The sequence below is a fragment of the Thermomyces lanuginosus genome (genome assembly GCF_041956635.1).
Source record: "Thermomyces lanuginosus strain ATCC 200065 unplaced genomic scaffold VTN49scaffold_31, whole genome shotgun sequence".
Classification (NCBI taxonomy): Eukaryota; Fungi; Ascomycota; class Eurotiomycetes; order Eurotiales; family Trichocomaceae; genus Thermomyces; species Thermomyces lanuginosus.
In genome coordinates, this window is record NW_027192365.1 from 462,782 (window position 1) to 475,291 (window position 12,510).

The following is a 12,510-nucleotide window of genomic DNA, read 5'->3' on the forward strand; positions in this document are numbered from 1 at the left end:
ACCATGGCTGACGCTTCGGGGAGTCATGAATCCATCGATCCAACACACGACAGGGCACAGGCGATATTGCCAGAGTGCCAATCGTTTCAGTCATCTCTGTTGACGTTACCAGACTACCTGTGTTTTCAGATTGCCGACAGATGTTAGGCTTGCCAGGTTGGCTCTACTTAATAACTGCAAACTGGCTGTTGATCCTTAGATGACTGCTCTCCATACAAAGTGCTGTCTGGTTGGCTCAGAATAGATGCAGATTCAATGAATGAATGCAGATGTCCTTAGTTCCTAAATCCAAGGAATATTGAACGCCAATACTTAGTTTTCTATAACTTGATCCAATTTTTCATAGGTCGCTGTCAATTTATTAATGCTTGTAAGCGCCAACGAGGCAAAACGAAAGAAAGACACGCCAACAGACTGACGTCCCAGCATTGTGCGCAACAGGGCAGCGGTTTTCTTGATGTTACGAGTGGTTCCAGGCCGGATTTGCTGTCCACCGCACGAACGTTCCATCAGGCTGGTCTACTGCACAACAGTCGGCCAGGCCTCGTTTCCATACTATTGGCTGGAAAATCGTGTCGACGACGTCCGCTGGCTCAGCAACTGTCAGCAGTGCAATGACTGACCAAATGGAAGGGAAGCCTTGAGCACCCCCTATGGGCGATGCCATCGAGTGATTGAAAATGACGCCCCCTTCATCTGCGACCACGTCAAAACTGTACAAGCAAGGTCTGCTGGACTCTGTACTGGTCTGATGAGGAACCCTGAGCAGCACGGCAGGGACGCCGCTCCGTCATTTGAGTCTGGAAGTGATCCTTACAAGCACCTGATCAATTTTGTACACAAGCCCGTCTCTTCGAATTGGCGATAGGCGGTGAGCTGGATCGCAACTGTCCAAACTATTGAGCCATGGACAAGAAAGAGGTAGCTAAGAGCAACGCCATCCTATTGACCATGCGGCATGGCTCTCTCTCCCCAGTAGTCGGGAAGAACACTAGACAGCGAAATCGAGCGACTCGGTAAACACAGTGCGTGCGGAGTCCGGTTCAAAATCGCTCTCCCTCGAGTACGGCTAAGTACACAGTAGTCGGCAAGGGACGGCACCGGAGTTGGTGTCCTGCCTCCAGCGCGAGGCGCCAGTGTACAGAGAGCTCGGGCGCCTTCAGGGAGTCTACATCCCTATGCTTCTAGGTTCAGTAGACCTTGAATGGCCCTTTTTTTCGATGGCCATCGGATTCGTATCGTGCGCATCATGTTTGCGTCGGGGGTGGAAGAAATCTGCGCTCCGTCTCAAACGGCCCGGAACCAAAGAGCAAGCCAGAGACTGAATAGTTTGCCACCAATGCAAGTCGAGGAGTAATTCATAACGACGTGTGCTCGGTGAGCCTGCCCGGGCAAGGAGACTCGGGGGCGGGTGATGGTAATTGATTGTGAACACGCCAAGGTCTCCCCGCAAAAAAGGGACGCCAATATAAAGTGTCTCCTCACCTCCCTAAGTCATGCCCAGGTCTCCTCTCTCGTAAATTGGGAGAATTAGCCGATCTGGAAAATATGCTCTTCTTGATTATCGCAGGGATCAACTGGCAGAGCTGGGTTGCCTTGGCCGTCCCTTTTAATTTGATCAATGGTTCTGTCTAGCAAGTATTGGATTCAGAGCATCCGGTTAGGGTTATGGATTAGGGATATATTAACCTGCCGTCTGGGCGTGCTCGTTGCATTTACGCATATTCATCTCCTGCCCTTTCCACGCTGACTATCAAGTGACCATCGTGGGATTCCGACACTCCGACATATTGGGAGTTTAGGCAGCTCTAATCCTCAATCAGTTTCCTCTCGAATCAGGCAGAAAAGCATCGACGTTCTCTGATCGCTGCATTCGTCCGACGATGCAGTTAAGTCTCTAATTGCTCCGGCGGCCCGAAAGTGCCTTGGTTATTGTCCACCGCTTCGGCCGGAGGGGCAATCCTCTGTTTGTCAGAAGAGGGCAGCTTGGGAATAATTTGAAATTAACGCGAATTCCAAATCTGGGGTAATGATGTAACTGATATCAAATGGGGCTGCTTCCATGCGAGTACTGAATCGCGACTAGCACTACGGACAGACGACCAAAATTGACGAACAGATGTCAGCAGGCCTATTCAATATCAGTGCCAACTCAGCGAGACTGTCAAGACTCTTACGATGAATGGTACGGAGTACTCGTGAAGTCATAGACTCATATATATAGAATGCAACCGTGGGAGTTTGAGGGGCAAAAGGGACAGTGTGGCACCACTAGGCAAAACCCTAATTCCCGAGGAGTGGCGGACGCGCCATTGCCAAACTAGAAATACTGCCTCGGCCATTCCGCTTCTTGCGACCGAAAGTGGCGCCAGCCGACACAATCGAGGCCCGACAATTGGCCACATTGCGTCGGGGCAGCACCGCGTCAACGGGCAGCATCCCGGTTAAGGTTACGCTGGTCGGACCGCTAAATTAAGCCAAGTCTTACCTAATTCTTTAAGCTCCCCAGGAAGAATGCTGGAATTGTGTGCATATAGTATGGTGTACAAAAGCATGCAAAACAATCTGAAACGTCCAGAAAGTGTCAAATTGCCGATGTCCGAGCGCCAAAGTACAAACTGGTTATACTGAGGAAATCCGAAATGTTTCCGTACTTGGAAATTTGCCATTTCTCAGCACATGCAACCACGCCGATGTTGAATGGAACGATATCAGACCGCGGACGTGATTTGTTCGTTGAAGCGGACCGGTTAATGACCAATTTATGTATGACACCTTGATGATAGCTTGTTTTCCGTATTCACAGGAACCGGCACATGTGCGCAGCGGACATATTCTAGACCGAGGGAGATTGTGATCAATCTATCGCCCGCTTCGCGCCTGCGCCGTGCTGTTTTCGACTCTCGGAAGCATAAATATCTGCTGAATGGCAATGTCCAGTCCGAGAAACACGTGGATTTCCAGGAAATAGGCCCGTTTTGAACCCGTCAAAACAGATAGGATTCAAAATGTGGAATCAGACGCTAGCAAACTTCAATCTGCCGCTCTGGCTCGTGCTGGTTGCGTCCGTCCTCTCGTTCAAGATTCTCCGCTCCATCTACAACAACATCCGCCATGCACGCAATGCCCGTCGGCTCGGCGCCCGCGATCCGCCCCTTGTCGTTAACCGTCTGCCGCTGGGCATCGATTTCCTCCGCCGCCTGTTGCGTGCAAGTGCTGAGGGCCGCTTCCCCGATGAGATGGCGACCGTTTACCAGGATGGGGGCGCGAAGACCCTCAAGCACCGCTTCCTCGGCCGCACCGTGTTCCACACTATCGAGCCGAAGAACCTCCAAGCCATGCTCGCTACGCAGTTTTCCGATTTTTCGCTCAGCCATAGTCGAGATAAAAGCTTTCGGCCCATGCTGGGTCGAGGTATCTTTACTGCTAATGGCCGCTATTGGTCCGTGTCTTTTGGAATCGAGGCTCCATTTTCTGTCCGTGCTAATGCGGCCGCAGGGAACATTCCCGTGCCATGCTTCGCCCCCAGTTCGCTAGGCAGCAGGTTGCCGATCTTGACCTCGAGGAGAAGCATTTGCAGTACATGTTGTTGAGCATTCAGATCGATCGGTCGACCGGCTGGGCTGGCCCGTTGGACCTTTCGCCCTTATTCTTCCGACTCACCATGGACTCGGCCACCGAGTTCCTGTTTGGGCAGTCGGTACTGTCCCAGCTCCAGGATATTCCCGATCACGCCTTGAATAAATCAGAATTGTTTAGCAAGGGTGACTGGCGGGCTTTTGGCGGCCACTTTGATCGTGGAACGCTTGCGTTGGGTGTCCGCGCCCGTCTGGCGGGCCGGACCTGGCTGCACTACTCTCGTACCTTTTCGGAAGACTGCCGCGAGATTCATCGGTTCGCGGACCACTTTGTTCGCTTGGCACTGCAACGGGCAGAGGAGAGAGAGAAATCACCGGCAGCAGTAGAGGAGGGTAAGCGATATGTGTTCCTGGACGAGCTGATCAAGGAGACGCGTGACCCGCTCGAGCTGCGGTGCCAGCTACTGCACATCCTCCTCGCAGGTCGAGACACCACGGCGGGTCTTCTGGGTTGGGCCTTCTTCGAGCTCGCACGCCACCCGGACGTCTTCAAGAAACTTCGGAGGACCATCCTCGAGACATTCGGGCCGTATGAAGCCCCCCGGGACATCACGTTCGAGCGGCTCAAGGGTTGCACATACTTGCAGTATGTTCTCAATGAGACGCTGCGGCTGTGGCCGTCTGTGCCAATCAACGCGCGCATGGCGGTGCGGGACACAACGCTTCCCGTGGGTGGCGGGCCGGACGGAAAGAGTCCCGTCTACGTGCGTAAAGGCGACGAAGTCAATTATCAGGTGTATGCTATGCACCGGCGCGAGGACATCTGGGGTCCCGATGCGTCCGAGTGGCGACCCGACCGTTGGTATGGTCGCAAACCAGGGTGGGAGTACCTGCCGTTTAACGGCGGGCCGCGCATTTGCCTCGGCCAGCAATTTGCATTGACGGAAGCTGGGTACGTGATAACGAGACTGGTGCAGAAGTTTGACAAGATTGTCCCGGCGGATCCAACGGAGAAGGCTCTGCACCAATATGGGGTAACGAGTTCTCCTCGTACAGTGTTGGTACGGTTGCATGATGCGACTGCTTAGTGACTTCTCGCGATTTTCGTCCAACGCTGTTCATGAACAAATGAAGTTACATGATACTGTACTCCATACTAATCAAGAAAAAGTCAACAGCCTACATGCCATAATTTGTGTACTTTAAATCAGATTGCATTGATTGTCCCGTTATAGGTTTTATCCAAGAGGCCAAAGTCGGCGTTGAACCTCCAGGATCGATCTAGTGCTGAGCTGTTTCTTAGCCGACAAAGTCGTCTTAGTTGCTTGACAGGAACAACGTGTCGATATGTCGGTATCCCACTTTGATGGCGTTTAGGCCGCTTCCTGCACCTCCTCGGCCTGGATTTCCATGTTTCTGGCCGGACCAGCGCATGCATTACCGACTTTTTGCGACGCCGGTAAACCAACCGATACCAAGGGCGGGGATCGCGGCGTGTTAATTTGTAGGTAACGCTTGACTGCGATGGAAATTGTGATTTTCTTACGCGGTAGCTACCTATCCTAGTTCTAATCAAATGCTGAATTCTACGAAAAGAATCACTTTAAGCAGTGTAAGGATTGACCTCGCCACTATAAATCGACCCCGCGGTTGTTATTGTCCCCCCGGTTCCTGGATAATTAGGGCACAGAGTCGATTCACCCCACTGCACCCCACGGCAATTCATCCGGTGTGCCTGTGGTCCCCCTCCCTTTAGATTGTTTCACCAGGTGGTGAAAGCGCAGCTTCGCGACCCTCCAACCCGCGCTGTATTTTAAGGACTTCCATCATTGAGAACCACGAGAAATGACCGCGAAGATCGCGGTTTTTCTGACCTTTATCCCGGATACAGTATCCTACGTGTTCCATAATTGGAGATTTCGCGGTCAGTTACGGTTATCAACTTGTTTGTGGTGGGTTTGAAGGGCTGTACTTGTGCGAACTTCATGGTTGTTCGCCTACATCACGCGACGGAGTGTATATACCTCTTATTGTAGGGCGGCACGGGCAGACCAACATACTTCTATCGCCCATATAATCCCTATAATCAACCAGGGAATCGTAACAAATCCCGGAATCTAAGGAGCTGAGTTTCAATATTCAGTCAAATGTGTTTTGTCGTCACTGCGTTAAGTCGGCCAGCATCACCGACATGAAAAGGGTGCGGGCGCAGAGGATATCTATCGGTCACAAGACTGACCGCGCCTATGACAACGGCAGTTCGGTTACGCCTACCGCGTCTCAACAGCCGCCTGTCGTAACGTCGTCGCGACCTTATACCGTCATACCCAGCTAATTCCCCTGTTAGATATTTTGTGTTCCATATTAGATAGAAACCAAAATTTTTGTTCCATCTTAGATATTATCTGCCGGTTCGACAGTACGGAGTACGTGAAAGGTACTTTTGCTTTCGCCGACAGAGTTGTCTCGAATTGCAGATGTCTCCCATTCCGTACAGGTCATGGCCTATGATACTATGACAAATCATTTCTACACGACGAAGGCACCAGAGATTCAACCTTCGCTTTGAACGATGAAACTGTCTGGCCTCCCAGCGTTTCCTCCAACGAAGGGATTTGTGCAGTTGTCGCGATGACACTCCACATCGAAGAAGTCATCCCAACAGTTCCTGTCAACTGTATCATGGATGCATGGTGCATGCGCTAACAAAGATCTTGCCCCGCCTCCTTTGAACGTCCAATGTTCTGAGCGGTTGATAGAGGAGACTTTCCTCTTATCCGTGCAATTCAGATACTATCCAACCCACTCCCGCCCAAATCCCTCGGCGTCCCAGTCGACGTTATTTTCGAGAAAGCTTCCTACCTTTTCTCAACTGAATGATTTAACGGACAAGGACGGCCGTTTGTTGCCAGTGGAGTTTTCTCTACTCCAATAATTTGATGATTGTCCTCTACGCATTCAAGGTCCGATAGGACATCTTTTGTCCTAGGAACAGGGTATTTCATCGTTCGTGTTTCTCTGCAAGCTCGGTGGATTGTCAACATGTCCAGCAGACTGTGCGGATACAATGAGCTTTGAGGCATAGTGGACCAAATTACATGGCGGATCCGTTCTGCTTCGTACAGGGCTTACTTTCGTTTATTTTCTCAGCAGGTTGGAACCATTAAAACATCCAATCAAGACAATTGCTGGAGCGTTGTTGCTAAGTTCACTGCGAAACATTCCCACTCCCACTGGCCATTCCGCTCCTTAAAGCCGCTTGGGACTTCTACATTGGTCAGATTCGTCATGTGAATACATGATGTTCCCACTGTCTGACCACTTCTCTTAGCGGCCGACGTTCCTCCGAAAGTCCGCTTCCCTGCAATATTCAATCTGCCCGGCATTCCCGCCACTGATACCTATTCATTCATTCTTCATGAGTATATTCGTTCATACAAAAGAATTCATAGTAATCATTCATTCATCGCCTAAGCGTCAAGTTTCCTGTCCGCCGTGTGGTTCAAAATGTCGTAAGCAACCTGCGTGATTGACACTCCCTTTGTTGTCGCTTCCCCGCTCGCGGGAAATAGCTTTAATGCGTCCATCGGTATCGTCACAGGGCATGAACTTCCTGGGATGATAGCGGTGGATGAATTGAACGTCCATGTGGACTTCCGCGTCCACAACGGATTCGAGATCTTGCAAGATGCTTTCGTGGAAACGCGGGGCTCATTGTTTGTTTCCTACGACGACAACGGTGAGTGCAACTTGCTATTAACCGCGTGGCGCATGAAACCGCAGCCTGGCGAACCCGGTTCGGAGGATTATGCACTTCACGCCATCGGCAACATGAACCCCGGTGTTGATTTCACCGGAGTTGTCACCAGTGTGCCCTTGGACGCAGAGATTGGGCGTCTATTCATGATGTCCCTGCGGGTTTTCCGGCAGGGAACCATTTCCAATTCCGATATGCATTGTTTCCTACCCAGCGGACGTCGCTGGGTAAATACACCCACACCTCAAATAGGCCGCCAATGCGAGGTTCACGGTGACATAATCGGCCTCTTCCGTCACAATGGCCGGACATCAGCATTGGTGGAGGTCTATAATATGAACTTCCAAGGGACCGGAGGGGCCGCGCCCCTGCCTCCTGCAGTACCGGCGGCTAGCACGTCCGACGCGAGGACTCCGTAAGTCTACTAGAAACATCCCAATACGGCGAGATTTTGGCGCCGATGTCGGCAGTCGGACCGCAAGGTTCTGTAGCTTCGCGGTGACTCCAGCAAAAAGATTGGCACAGAGTATTGCGTCGCCTGGGTCCTCAGGCTCGCCGGCCGGATCATCTGGCAGCCAGAAATCACCAATAACTCCTTCCGTGCCCAGCGCCGACAGATCTGACAGCGAGGCATCACCCTCTGTGTTTTTGCGAAGTCTTTATATTCCACGCAGTCAGATCCCTGCCAGAACTCGTGTTAGGCAACGCTGACAGGACGAAGTATAATATCCTCGAACGTATTGATCGTGGATGCGACGACGTAGCGATCCGATGCTAGTAGCCCAAGTACTTCGTTAATTTCTGCGTCTACATCCACCCAAGTTAACGTCTCTCCAGTCTTGAGGTCCAGCATTTCAACCTCGGCATCATATTCACCTCTGGAATCGAACAGTCGCCACGAGTGGTAAAAAATTTCCGTGGGCTGACCACACTGCAAGCCATGTGCCATCGGAAATAGTTCATCTTGTCGGCGGCAGATACATCCGTTCCCTCCATATTCAAAGAGGCAAGAGTTTGGCGCAGAACAAGCTTGGTGACCGCGTCGGACGAGAAAATGGACCGCCATTTCCTTGAGACCTGGGACGGCCTCAGCCTATTGAAGCAAACATTAAACATCGTTAAGTAAACAATACGTACCCGCTGGCTTCTAGCAACGTCTGCTGGATCCAGATATTGGACAACCTCAAGCTGAAGGTCAAGCAGCATAGAGCCAATGATATCATGATTTTTTGGATCGAATCTGCTCTGAGTTGGCTTCCACAATGCAAAGACCTTTCCTCTCTTTGTAGCCGTCAGCCTCGCCTTATTTTTTTTTTTTTTACGGATCGAGGTTCTGGTGTGGACTTACGAGTTGTCATGAGAGCGAGATACCAGAGGGTTGGAAGAGCGAAAGAGAAACAGAGATCAATAACGTGCAGGGCTCCCAATTCGGGCAGGGTGAACACACATGCTATATTCCTCGTATTCCCCTTACTATTGCACTACTCGAGCTTCCACACTCCCCTTTTTCTCGATGCTCATTAGCCAGTCCCCGAGGCGTCTCGTACCCAGTAGGTCATCGCTCCTCCGGTTGTTTTTAGTAGGAGCTTCAGTTCGTAGCTCTCCCTTCAACACTTTTTACTGCAGGAAATGTGATATTCCAGATACTCTTCCGGTAGAACGGATGGGTATATACGAGGGCAGAGCTTGCAAGGCGCTTACCGGACGCTTTCAAAGACCGGGGCCATTTTATCCGCCGAATGAGCGCCTTGCGGAACTCAACGACACGACGCTAGCCATGATGCCGGACGATCCCAATAATCCGGTCCAGGTATCCCTCGAGCCGACACCCTCCAGAAGAAAAAGTGCGCGATTTCACAATGCACCTTTGACCCCCAAACCATTCTCGCTTGTCAGGCAAAAATAGGTGCTGCAGTTACGCTTGAAGGAACATCTAGCTATGCACATGAGGGTTCAACGAAGGTAATAAAGTGTCGAAACTGATCCTTATCTAGAGACGACACTAGCTTAGATATGTCCACGAGATAATACCGGAAGGGCTTGAACGTGCAGCAGGTATTTTGATTCAGTGTCTGACGAGAGACAACTATACGATAACACGTCAACTGATCGAGAAACATAACAGTATCTCTTCCCAGTAGCGAGACTCATCATTGCCGCCTTTCATGGTCTTGCACGAGCCGGCTTACAATGGACTCAACAGACGTAGATTGCAAAGGCTCCGCACCGTCCTGCAGCGAGGCTAAGTATTTCTTGTAGTCCACCATCAGCGCCGGTTCTCGATTTTGCAGAATCATGTAAGCTCGAGTCCAAAGATTCAAGCTTTCGCTCGACCGACGAGAAGTGTTCGTTGAAGTGTCTGTCGGAGTCGGGAGGCCAGAGGATAGAAAATTCCCTCCATAGTCGACCATGGAGAAACACTCGGTCTTGGAGGATTCCGTCGAGAAAATGAGAGCGTTATTGTCACAGTAGGAAACCCTTATTTTCGGGTTTTGGTGGTCTTATTCTTGAACCATCTGATGAGTGCTTTGAGTGAAAAGTGCATTTTTCCGTGGCCAGGTATACCTTGCGGTTCTCGTCGTTGAGATTGGACCTCGGAGCGGCAGATCAAATCAGAGTGCGAGTGCAAAAGTGAAGTGATTATGGCTTGAGATGTTCCGTAGAAATCGAATCAACGCATCCATGGCAAATATCATCAAGCAAGAACACGGGGAAGAATATAGAAAGAGCGTAGCCACAATCCGTCACAACCCGGAGCGCTTCGAGATTTAAATTGGACTCCGCATTAGGCAGATACAGCTAATAGATAAAGACTATCCATAATAAACCCCAGAGATATGGCAAATCACAAAGCTCTGCAGCCAGTAGGAAAGGACAGTTGGGCAAAGCCACAAGTGGTATTCAGCATGCCGCTGGCACGTCCTCCCCTCGAATACGCTCACCATTATTAATCCCTCCGCAAGTGTTTCATCAGGTGCAGAGGTTCACGATATCTACTGGTTATTTCAACATTGGGATGCTGCGGAAAGTCTCAAATGAACAGCCTGTTCCAAGGGATAAGACCGCAGTCATGCATGTCGCAGTAACGTAGCGTGTGCAAGACTCGAGAGCTGAGGATAAGTGCTCTGGTTCGCAGTCCCGACGGCAACGTTGATGGGATGATTGGTTGAGAGTGCTAGTGGCCAGTCGAATCAAGGAAGAGCTTCCAGGTCAGGCAGAGTCGGGGAAAAGCACTGGGCAATGACATGAGATCTGGCATGTCTCTTATTGCAATGGTCGAACCGTAGTTATGAGGACGAAGAAACTTCGAAAGACCATTGATTAGTACGAATGAAAAGATCTCTGGTCTCCCGTGCCAGCTGTACGGCCTCCAATCAGGTACCTGCTTCTTAGGGTTAGGGGTTCAGGTCGATCAGATCGGAAATTTAGTTCCACATGGATCATGAAGGTTAAGGCACCCCGCAACTACGGAGTACTCCATGCAGATCCTCACATTGCTGTTAAGCAGCCAGCCCCAGTTCCTCCAGTTACAGAAAGCCCAGGGTTGCCTGGAGGACCTTGGCGTTTTTGTTGTGTTTGCAGGTCACGATGGAAACTGGTCCCGGTGCAAGTGTCCGGTCTCGATGCTCCGCGCCCATTTCTCCATGTCGTCGGTCCACTTTCAGGGACAGAAATAACTTCAACGCGTTATGAGTCTGGCCGTGCAAGCACCTCACGTCGAAAACGACTTGCTCGACTCGGACACAGCGACTCCAAGCACTTAAAGTGGACAGTTTTCTGTCCTACCCAGAGGGATCTTCGTGGCGGGTACTGCTTATTGGTTTCTGTCGTCATCGGCTGAACGATCCACTCCTGAAGTACATCTCTACAAGAAGCCTCCGGCGCCGCGCGAAGCGCGGCGCTCAAAGGCTTCTTTTCTTGAAATACACAATTTTTAATTGTATTTCCATTTGAAATAAAGCCATTAAGTTACCGAATTATATGGAGTATGGTCATGGTAAATTCGATTAGGTTACGCATAGGGGTCATCATTGTCCAAATGATCACGTGGCTTGTTGACTTTGGAACGCACATTGGATGCATTTCTGGTTGGTTTATTAGTGTCGTTCTCATTCAATATCGTGACTTTGTTCTAATCCCAACACGGCCAGGTCTAGGTAGGAGGGCATGTTTTATGTGACAGAATTGACTCTATTAAAGGGGACTACATACAAATTTTGGTGATCGAAAGGGCAAAACAGGCGACATGGCCGGGTTCTGGTCCAGTTCCGGGAGTGCTAAAAATGATATGCCTGCCCACTCAATTTTCTGTAAGTTTGTTGACGCCCAGTGACAGACTTGATAAAATGCTAACCTGTGAAGCCAATAGCGGGATTCAGAGAATTGCCCATCTACCGTTAAGTAGTTGAACGGTGACAGGAACAAACCCTACCCAGGCGTGTCACGACGATTAGTGGAGATGATCGGGAACCTAGTTTATATATCCCAATCAAATGGCCATTGACAAAAACACGGCGCCCTTCAGGCAGAGGGACGTTTTGCCATCGGATGGTGTTGGGAATGGCGCAGTGTATCTCGAAATGATCCACATAGTCATCTACGAAGGAGACAAAATGTGGGATTTGCAGTATGACTGTGAACAATCTCCAGCCTGGGTCGGAATCGATCCACTGTGAGCCGCGGATTGTACCGACGATTTGTACCGCAGTGGCTGAGACCTCGGGTTCGAAATAGTCCACGGGAAGCGGAGTTAGGTCTCTGGCGGACACGGTAAGTATTGGTATTCCTTCGCGGTATTGCACGATGAAATGACCGTATGCCGTGACCATCGACCCCGCCTGGAAGCTTTCCTCTTCGTCATTGAAGTAGAGGGTTCGAAGGGTGAAAAACCGCGTGTAAAGGACTGGCGGGCGTTTCACTGATGGTGGCGGTGCGCAAGTGGTAGCGGCAACTTCCTGGAAATGATTCCACGGAAGGGGCATTTGTTCAATGAGGCGCAAGTCACCGCGGATGATGCAACGGTCGGTGGCCATGATGGGAGATGTGTTGAGTGAGAGCGAGGAAAGAGGTGAGTGGCTTTCTTTGCGTACAGAGATTCTGGCTTGGAAACGATCAGTGCACTGGTGGACGCATTGCTCTGTTTCGGCGTCGGGTGGTAGAAATACCTCTGGTGGG

At 50.7% G+C, this 12,510-nt stretch overlaps 5 protein-coding genes across 5 annotated transcripts; 2 read left to right on the plus strand and 3 right to left on the minus strand.

The window, feature by feature from the left end:
- Positions 1-3,008: 3,008 nt before the first annotated feature.
- Positions 3,009-4,666, plus strand: VTN49DRAFT_4195 (uncharacterized protein; the record flags this gene model as incomplete). The annotated part of the gene is made up of 2 exons (XM_069412114.1): positions 3,009-3,442; positions 3,499-4,666. 2 exons carry the CDS (start codon positions 3,009-3,011, stop codon positions 4,664-4,666), a joined length of 1,602 nt encoding a protein of 533 aa, XP_069267390.1.
- A 2,419-nt stretch (positions 4,667-7,085) lies between these two features.
- VTN49DRAFT_4196 (uncharacterized protein) lies at positions 7,086-7,958 on the plus strand (the record flags this gene model as incomplete). The annotated part of the gene is made up of 3 exons (XM_069412115.1): positions 7,086-7,090; positions 7,151-7,750; positions 7,844-7,958. The coding sequence occupies 3 exons, from the start codon at positions 7,086-7,088 to the stop codon at positions 7,956-7,958; spliced, it is 720 nt and encodes a 239-aa protein (XP_069267391.1).
- Positions 7,959-8,032: 74 nt separating this feature from the next.
- VTN49DRAFT_4197 (uncharacterized protein) lies at positions 8,033-8,284 on the minus strand (the record flags this gene model as incomplete). The annotated part of the gene is made up of 1 exon (XM_069412116.1): positions 8,033-8,284. One exon carries the CDS (start codon positions 8,282-8,284, stop codon positions 8,033-8,035), a length of 252 nt encoding a protein of 83 aa, XP_069267392.1.
- A 1,201-nt stretch (positions 8,285-9,485) lies between these two features.
- On the minus strand, positions 9,486-9,746 carry VTN49DRAFT_4198 (uncharacterized protein; the record flags this gene model as incomplete). The annotated part of the gene is made up of 1 exon (XM_069412117.1): positions 9,486-9,746. One exon carries the CDS (start codon positions 9,744-9,746, stop codon positions 9,486-9,488), a length of 261 nt encoding a protein of 86 aa, XP_069267393.1.
- Positions 9,747-11,635: 1,889 nt separating this feature from the next.
- VTN49DRAFT_4199 (uncharacterized protein) lies at positions 11,636-12,368 on the minus strand (the record flags this gene model as incomplete). The annotated part of the gene is made up of 2 exons (XM_069412118.1): positions 11,636-11,689; positions 11,763-12,368. The coding sequence occupies 2 exons, from the start codon at positions 12,366-12,368 to the stop codon at positions 11,636-11,638; spliced, it is 660 nt and encodes a 219-aa protein (XP_069267394.1).
- Between the last annotated feature and the right edge of the window lie 142 nt (positions 12,369-12,510).